This window comes from Ruditapes philippinarum, unplaced genomic scaffold (assembly GCF_026571515.1).
Source record: "Ruditapes philippinarum isolate M1 unplaced genomic scaffold, ASM2657151v2 ctg3634_1_1_1_1, whole genome shotgun sequence".
Taxonomy (NCBI): domain Eukaryota; kingdom Metazoa; phylum Mollusca; class Bivalvia; order Venerida; family Veneridae; genus Ruditapes; species Ruditapes philippinarum.
In genome coordinates, this window is record NW_026863022.1 from 60,033 (window position 1) to 69,804 (window position 9,772).

General features: G+C 32.2%; 1 protein-coding gene across 1 annotated transcript in view; it reads left to right on the plus strand.

Moving 5' to 3' along the window:
• Positions 1-9,486, plus strand: part of LOC132720908 (carbohydrate sulfotransferase 10-like) — a 37,423-nt gene extending 27,937 nt beyond the window's left edge. Inside the window, exons 2-4 of the mRNA XM_060705142.1 lie at positions 5,586-5,671; positions 6,333-6,394; positions 8,110-9,486. Of these exons, the coding sequence (XP_060561125.1) occupies positions 5,586-5,671; positions 6,333-6,394; positions 8,110-9,168 (1,207 nt within the window). The 3' untranslated portion in view covers positions 9,169-9,486. The remainder of the gene's footprint in view (positions 1-5,585; positions 5,672-6,332; positions 6,395-8,109) is intronic.
• The last annotated feature ends 286 nt before the right edge of the window (positions 9,487-9,772 follow it).

A 9,772-nucleotide genomic window follows, 5' to 3' on the forward strand; every position in this document is an offset into this window, starting at 1 on the left:
GAGTATTTTGCAAGAACATGGGTTGTGTGGTTGCAACAATCCGATATGTACCACAAGATACAATACAATATTGTAACTCATTCGAAGTAATCCCCATGCAAACAATAATAGATGAAAATAACCTTCACGGATATCTGGGTCAAAGAGCGCGACTTCCAGATCATCCTTCTCTACTGAGCACGTTTTATACAAGTTGGTCAAAGCGGTTAAGTTTTAACGATTTACACGGAGGTGAACGTGAAAGACAATCAAAACCAAAATACAAGCTAGACAAAGTACCCCATAACTTTATGCAAACTGAAATATCTCGAAATGCGATAATTGAAATTATGACTGCATTTCAGTCATCCAGAAATTCGCAATCAGAAATCGATGATATTAATTAAAAACTATGTCACACTATTATATCTGAAATGCAAAATATGATACCTACTGTTACAGCTACAAATAGATCGAAAAGACGCCACATACACTGTAAACCATATTGGAATGAGGACTTGAGTATATCATGGAAAACTATGTGTAATAAAGTGAGAGCGTTCTTAAAATGCCACGAATCTAGGTCAGTAAAAACAGCTAAAAGGGCAGATTATATCGCAGCTAGTAATCAGTTTGATAAATTATTACGACAGTGTGAACGCGCACACAGACAATCGTTCGCTGCTGATATTGAAAACATTTTGGAACAAAATAAACAGTTTTGGTCTTAGAAAAAACAATACGATACCCATGCAAGTACGGGATCAGGATGGAAATATCATATGTGATGAGAAAAGTGTTTTGGAAAGATGGAAAATGGTTGTATAATTGATGTTATAGCGATGCATTTGAACAAGGTCATTATGATTGCACTAAAATGCATAAACATTTGATTGAACTTGATATAGCCGATCCTCTCTACACATCCAACTCCCAGTTAAATCAATATCTCAATTGAAGAAATTTCTTCCGTAGTTATGGCTACAAAATCTAAATCAGCCGCAGGCATAGACAATATACCGTACGCTGTACTGAAATTTCCACAAGTCATAAATGTGTTACACCAACTGTTTCAGCTAATATTCGATAGTGGTCTGATACCTTGCGAATGGAGAAAGGCCGTTATTTGCCCGATACTTAAAGACGCAAATTCTGATAGCAGCGTTCCATTAAACTACCGTGGCGTTAGTCTTCAAACATGCATAAGTAAACTGTACAGCTCTTTTTTAAATCGGAGGGTGTTTTCTTATTTAGAAGAAAATGACTACCTAGCAGGAGAACAGAACGGATTTCGTAAAAACAGATCGTGCGCAGATCCTGTGTATACACTGAACACTATTATTAAAAATAATGAAAACACTTATGCCGCATTCATTGACCTAAAAAAGGCCTTTGACTTTGTAGATAGAGACATGCTTCTGTATAAACTCCTGCGGTCGGGCTTAGACGGAAAAATTTACACTGCAATAAAATCAATGTACGAACAAACAGTTTCATGTGTATGTATCAACAATATAATGACTCAGTGGTTCGACTGTAAAAGAGGCGTGTTTCAGGTACATTCGCTGTCGCCAACACTTTTTGCCGTTTTCATAAACGATTTAGAAGCAGAAATAAATTCTTTTCATCTTGGTGTTTCAATAGGAAAACAAAAAATCTCATTGCTTCTTTACGCTGACGATATTGTCTTTACGGCACAAAATGGTGACGACTTGCAAACTATGTTGAATAGTTTACACACTCATCGAAATCTAAATGTATTCATTTTCGTAGAGGTAAGACGTACAAGGTCAGATTTTAGTTTCCATATAGGCAATAACACCTTGGAAACTGTCTGTGAATTAAATACCTAGGTGTAATCTTTAGTGAAAATACACACTATATCGCACACAGTCAAACACTGAATAAGGCGGCAGGCAGGGCTTTAGGAGGAGTTATTAACAAAATACATTCGAAAGGTTTTGGTTTTAAACCATTCGAAAAATTGTTCTACAATTGTGTGGTGCCAGTGCTAGATTATTGTTCAAGTGTATGGGGATACAAAGAATATCAAACATTAGACAGTGTGCAAAATAGAGCTTTAAGATACTTTTTAGGGTTACACAGATTCGCACCCGGTGCGGCCATTACAGGGGATATCGGATGGTTACCAAGCAAATTCAGAAGGTGGATAAATATGCTACGCTATTGGAATAAATTAATGAACATGGACGACCAAAGACTACCTAAATTGTTTTCACTGCTGACTATAATAATGTGCCAAAATAATTGGTCACACGATATTAAACAAATAATGATATCGTTGGGTCTCAGTATCTATTTTACAGAAAAGAGACCAGTTGATTTAAAACTAGCAAATGAAAAAAATATTAAGTCTGTTAAACGAACAATGGTATACCTCTGTACAAAATAGCCCAAAACTACGAACATATAAAATATTTAAAAACAAATTTTAAAACCGAACAATACATAGTATTAAATTTAAAGAAGAATGAACGCTCGATGTTAGCACAGTTGCGGTGTGGGATTTTACCCTTAAGAGGTTTTATTGGCGAAAATGTAAACCAGGGAATATGTACATTCTGTGACCAAGAACAAAATGAAGCTCATTTTCTCGTAGAATGCACAAAATATGATAATATAAGACAGCAAGTGTTCGAAGATTTATTGTCAGGTCCATCCTATATTAATAGAAATAAAAAATGAAAATGCTAGAAAAACAGAAAAATACATTGTGAAAGCTTTTATGTTTAGACGAAGCCTTATATACTCATAGCGATTTGCACACAACATATATATGTGTATCACTTATATTTAATTCCATCTATTACTCAAATATCTAATTGCTTAATTGACTTGATAATTATGAAAGTGAAAATATACTATTCTATGTACATCGTCCATATATTTGAAATAGAACTTGTACTATTATGTTTAATATTTGAGAACTATACATAGATACTGTATCAAATGTCAACAGTGACTAATAGGCCCATGAGGCCGGGTGTTTTAAATATCTTTATTAAAATATTTGTATATGATTATATTGTAAATAACATATGTCACTTTAATAAACAATTTACATATGCACACAAATAAATCTTTTGTCTTCTACATCAAATGCAATTATTATAAATGTGTCGAAATTTATATACTTTGCAACACTTTGCTACGTGTCTCCTAATAATTATATTTATATGGAGTACTTTTTATTTAATTAAACAAAGATATACATCAATATTCATCATTATACTAGATGTATAATATAGTTATCTTTGTTTAAACTTCAAACAGCGTCGCCTTATAGTATGGTAAATGTTTATGTTATCACATTAAACCTTATTTCATAGAATGTTTAGGATATAAATTACTATATATTTGTCTTATGTAAATTATATAAGCATGTATGACTTTTCTTTATCACTGAAGTTGTTATTTTCAAGGCTTCATAACCTCTGATCCCCTTTCAAAATTCCATTTTATTTAGTTCCACCCATTGTTTTCTCGTTTGGGGCACACTCTTTTTATTACTTGGGGACCATACGGCGCTTTTCATGGAATGGCACGGAAGATAACCGCCGTATGAACACATATGCGGATGTTTCTAAATTCAAACTTTTACCATTTCATGTTTAAATGTTAAATTCTGCTTAAGCCGGTGCTAGGGGGCGTGAACTTGCACTTTCCAGTACCGTCCATAAACAGGCTCAATCAAAACGAGCCTGCATCATTTTCAATTTTACCGGTTTGGGTTTTCTTTACGGATTCTGTATTTATCTATTTTATGATCACATCCGTGTTATTTGTGCCGTTGTCTTTTGACGTCTTATCTGTGATACGCAGGCTTCATAACCTATGATCCCCTTTCAAAATTGCATTTTATTTAGTTCCGCCCATTGTTTGCACACGCTTTTTATTACTTGGGGACCATACGCCGCTTTTCATGGAATGGCACGGAAGTGTCACATTGAAAGTTCCATGATAACTGCCGTATGAACACATCTGCAGATGTTTCTAAATTCAAAATTTTACCATTTCATGTTTAAATGTTGAATTTGCTTAAGCCGGTGCTAGGGGACGTGAACGGTAACTTGCACTCTTCAGTACCGTCCATGAACAGGCTCAATCAAACCGAGCCTGCAACATTTTCAATTTTGCCGTTTTGGGCTTTTTTTATGCCAAACATTATTTGAGTTGAGTTGAGTTGAAAATCAAAAAGGACAAGACATAAATCAACTAAATAAAATAAAACTGACAATGACAAAAACAGTTCTGACAACATTTATTTGTGTGTTTTTCTTTTCTTAACTAACGCCGTTGAATTGTACTTACACACAATTTACATGTACAAGCTATTTAGACAATATTTTTCCTACCCTTTTGCTATTTAGGAGCAAGTGTAAATAAAACGTTTATCAATTTTCCAATAATCAAACGTTTAATGGTATTCATAAAAGATAATGTTGATAATTTTTGATAAACATATAACATAGCAACGTTTCCAAGATGTATATTTAGAATATAACATTTATTTTAAAGAAACGAAAGATTTCACAGCATACGCTGCATTCTTCATTGTAATGCAAAAATATTATTGAATCCATATTATAGTAGTGTAGAATGGTATTTTAAACATGATATTATGCATGTATATAACAAACTTGGTGCCAATCCATGCTCTTGGTTTTCTTATTAGTTTGGATTTGTTTCTTTATTTACACATTTTGATTTTCATTTCATTTTCCAAATATTTATTAAATATAATTATTTAAGCTCAATTAAATACTAAAATGAAAACCATCATATATATTCAAGTAGTTAGGAATACACATAAATATGGAATAAATCTTAAATCTAATAAAGTTTCACACAGTTATTTAGCAGGAACACAATTATTGATCACAGGTACGTGTGTCTTACGCATTAAAATTCTCTGCATGTTCAAACTATAAACCAACATGTTCCTTAGCAACAAACGATTTTCTTTATGTATTCTTGAATGATCTTAATGCCAAAGAGACAACTCTCACAGTTTTACTATAAAAATGATAACTTATTCATTCGCTGACGGTATTTATAAATACTGGACTGTTTGCTTGTTATATATATACCTTCATGGACAGGTAAAGTGACATTCATACATTCATAGCTTAGCATATATAAACTATTTTCATGTGGTTCTATATTCAACGTTTTCTTATGTCGTTCGTTTGTTTTATTATTTTTTATTTTAAAAATGAAAGAGTGTGCCAACAGTAAAATCATTACTATTGCTTCCTTTTAACCACACTATTTAGTATAAGCATATGTAATGAGCCTAAAACAGGTCTTTGTAAACTTTAAGAGCATTTAATGCTTCCATCATTTATGTAAACATATCAAAAGAAATATACAAATATATATAAAAGACACTTCAAAATAATGACAGTTCATCGTTCTGGATATTTATCACAAGAACAAGATAATGCTACTTTACATAAGTAGATCTTATTCACCAATATCACAGTTGTGTTATATACAAATATGACTTGTAAAATTAATCACATTCTGATTCTCTCCATGGATAAACTTGTATGTTTGAATGTACTCGTATGTTTACGTTGCAGACTCAGTTCGTTATGTGGAAAGAACAGACTTGTAATATTCATTTTGATGATGGTGCCGTGCCTGATTGTCATCGCTTATCAAAAAGGTACATATAAAATATACTCATATATGAAAATTGAGAGTCAGTTTTAGAGCTAGTTAATATCATATTATACAAATATTATACAAATATCGCCTCGGTCAATATTTTTTTCAGTACATATCACATCATATTCACCATTTTTTATATGATAAATTACCACTTTTTAAGGGTTTTTAAGTCGGCCATTAAATACGACGGAAATCGACATTTTTAGGTTGTTTACTTTTCCCATAATTTGAATCTATATTTTAATGCTCATTGGCACGCTAAATTCTTAATGTTCTTAAAAAAAATATAAACAGTAACTTAATACACACATTTGACTTTTTAATTTTTTTATTAGGAAAAGATATTTCTAAGACAATCAGAGAAACACATTTCAAAGCTTTTATAGATTATATAATAAACACAAATATTTTAATTACAAAGCAGAGCCTAGTCCTGATTTTATAAGGCAAATAAACACATCAAACAACCATGCTTGTGTGTGTGACATAGAAATGTTAGCTTTACACAATTTGGTTATGTTTCTCGCAGATATTTTTTTGTGTCTCAGGCGACGAAATCACGTTGTCTAGGAACTCAAAATCATGTATGTGTGGTTTTTTCGTATGTAGTAATTCCTTCTGGAGATGAAATTACGTGTTTGCATATCTCCTTTCAGGCGTGAATGACACGTTAGCTTTCGGTGTTCAACTTGTGCGTCCATCAGTAAAACAGAAAGAGGTAGATTATGTGTTAATAATTCAACATTGTATAATATTATGTTGTAATGTAATTCATCTCATCACGCGAATTTCTAGAAGATGCTGATCTAAATTTACCATTTAATATACATGTATTATATTATAAATTGATTAATCATAAATGATTTCAGTTAATTTAGACTACAGTTTTTCCATGAACTTTTCTTACAACATAAAACTGTGATTAGTTTTAAATGATAAATCTTTACCCATTTTCGACATTCAATGAACGTGTATCACATGCACAAAAACGACTTAACAAATCACACCTGAATGACGTTGTTGGTATTATACTAAGTACATAACGACTGCATATTTAGCTTAAAGAGAATAGATCTGTAATGGTAAAACTGTAATACATTTATACTAAATAATAACGTGGAAAGTATTTAGTTTCAGACGTTAAAACAATAATTATATGTAGATGTTGTTGGCAAGTGTAAAGAAAAAATGATCCGATATTTTTTAACCACATTTAAGGCCCGTTTATTTAAAAAAAGTAACATGATAACTATAGCATTTACTGTAATGTAACATATTAATTATATTTGTTTATATTCCTGTATACTATGCTTCTCGAAAAGTTCATGTTTACATGTATTTTTCTATCACTTGTAATTTGCTATATGTATGTATTTACTTAATTGCAATAAACGTTTGAATTGAATTGAATTTACATCGATACGTAGATAATTAAAAAAAACGATATATTTATGATGTTTAAGTCAGGTATTTTCCTGATTTGATATTACATAATATTATGTTCATATAGCAGATAATAAAATGTTCTAGAACAAATTATAATTTTTACATCATAAAAATGTTCATACTAAATCATTAAGATATTTTTCAAATATTTTTTTCGACCAAAATATTAAAAGAATGTCCAAATTACACATTTCTATTGTGTTTTGCATTTAACCAATAGATGTACATGTATTTGAAATTCTTATTCTTAGTGTATACCGGTCCACTATATAGCCACATTATGCTGCAGAAACGAATACTTTTGTCCATCTTTAGGTAGGGCAAACATGAGATTTATGATGCATACAATAATGGTTTTAGAGCATAAATGAGCCGCGTCACGACAAAACCAACATAATGGGTTTGAGACCAGCATGGATCCAGATCAGCCTGCGCATCCGCGCAGTCTTATCAGGATCCATGTTGTTTGCTATCAGTTTCTCTACTTGTAATAGGGTTGGTAAGCGAACAGCATGGATCCTGATCAGACTGCGCGGATGCGCTGGCTGGTCTGGATCCATGCTTTTCCTAAACGCACTATGTTGGTTTTGTCGTGACGCGGCTCAAATGGTTATTATACCTGAAGATAGAAGAGCACTGAATGTGACAATATTTATCATAAATGTGGCAAAATGTAAACAAAGTAGTAATTTGACGTCCATACAAACTACTAAATCACTATTACTGTACTTATTCTCAGAAAGCAACGGAAGCAAAATATGATTCTGTTAATTGGTGAAAGAGTAACCTTTTGAAACTATAACAGGACCCCAGATATATAATATTAAAAGCTTCTGAGATGTAAAATAGAAGCATTTTTGGCATAATTGACCTTTATATTATGTAATATAAATGTGTTTATTTTTTGTTATGGGTGTAACTAGTAAATACACAAAATTATCATCTCTTAATTTAAAGAAATATTCTATTTAAAATACCCCATTTCAGGTTGTTCATACAGTTGAATACATTCTTGATCAAAGAATACAAAGGGTGCAAAGCGTTTGTGCACGTATAGGTATTGTGTCAAATAAGACGTCAGAACTATCTGGTGTACCGTCAGCAAATTTGTCATATTGTGCTGTGCAAAAAGCCGGATGTACTATGTGGATAAGATTATTCAAGTTTATGGCAGGACAAAAAAGGGAAACAGGAAGTCCAATGACATTGACAAAATATTTGATACATAACCACGCTCCAGGCTTCTATAAGACATTCCGGCGTATTGGCAACGAGGAAAGATTAGCACATTCCGTTCGAACAATGACTGTTAGGAACCCCTACACACGATTATGGTCCGCTTATATTGATAAGTTCTTACTACCGGATTTTTGGTTTTCTAAAGGAAAGCACATTATAAGAATGGTACGCAAAAATCCTCAGACATTTTCAAAAGATTGTGGACATGACGTTACATTTCCAGAATTCATAGAATATGTGATCACTATAGGACATAAGTTTGACTACTGGAATCAGGACAAACATTGGTTACCTGCAAGTGATATCTGTGATCCATGTGTATTTAAGCCCAGTATCATTGGGAAACAGGAAACATTCTTACAAGATTTGAAGTACACCCTTAAAACCGTTCGACTAGATTATCTTTTACCTAATATAACAGCGATAGATCATATCGAATATGAAATTAAAGATGCAATTGACTTCAACTTTAAAATATTTCCAAGGGTAAAGAACTGTATAGATACTTACGAATTGTGCAAAAGAATTTGGACAGCGTTTATCTTGAACGGTTATCTGCCATCAGAAGAACCTTTCCCGACCAATATTTATCACGACAGTTTGAACTCGGAGTCTTTTTATGAACTTGTTAAAAGCGTACGATCAAAGTATAACACTTCACATGCCAATACAAAAGAAAGGCGTAAACATGCTCTTACAACTGCATATAAACAGATTAATGAAACCAAGATGAATGAGTTAAAGAAGCTATATAAGATGGACTTTGAACTATTTGATTATAAATCGGAGCTGGAAATAATGAATTAAGAATGAAATGATGAAAGGATACATTTTGATATCAAATCAGAGATGTGCAACATTGGTGAAAATATATCATAGAATACAATACCAATGCAATACAAGTTCAAATAATCCCAAGTTAAAAGAAGTAGCGGATATAAATATAAAGGGGCATATATCCAAAAAATTTAAGTCACATCTGACCTCAATCATGTTACGGGGGTATTGTGAGGTCAGATGTGTCAGATTTATTTAACTAATTATTTTCTTTTGAAATATAAACAACATTAATATTTTTTTTCAATTTCTGGCGTCCTTTGTTAAATTTTAGGACTTTGATACGTGCATACTCTATTCATTACTCTAATACGTAAAGTCTCAAACTATAAAAAAGGAAAAAGGAAAAAATGTTTGATCGAGATTCGAACCTAGAATCTTCAATCTGAACTCTGTCAATGAGGCTAGTTAGGCATGTGTTGCGTTAGTAACTTAAATTCATACATAAACCACGTATACCGTTATGCCATACTTTAAAATCCATAACATTGGCCCGTATTCAGAATCGATACTTACACTCACAATCATTGAAAGAGTAAATCCAATATAATTGCCTAACGGTCAAGATTGTCCT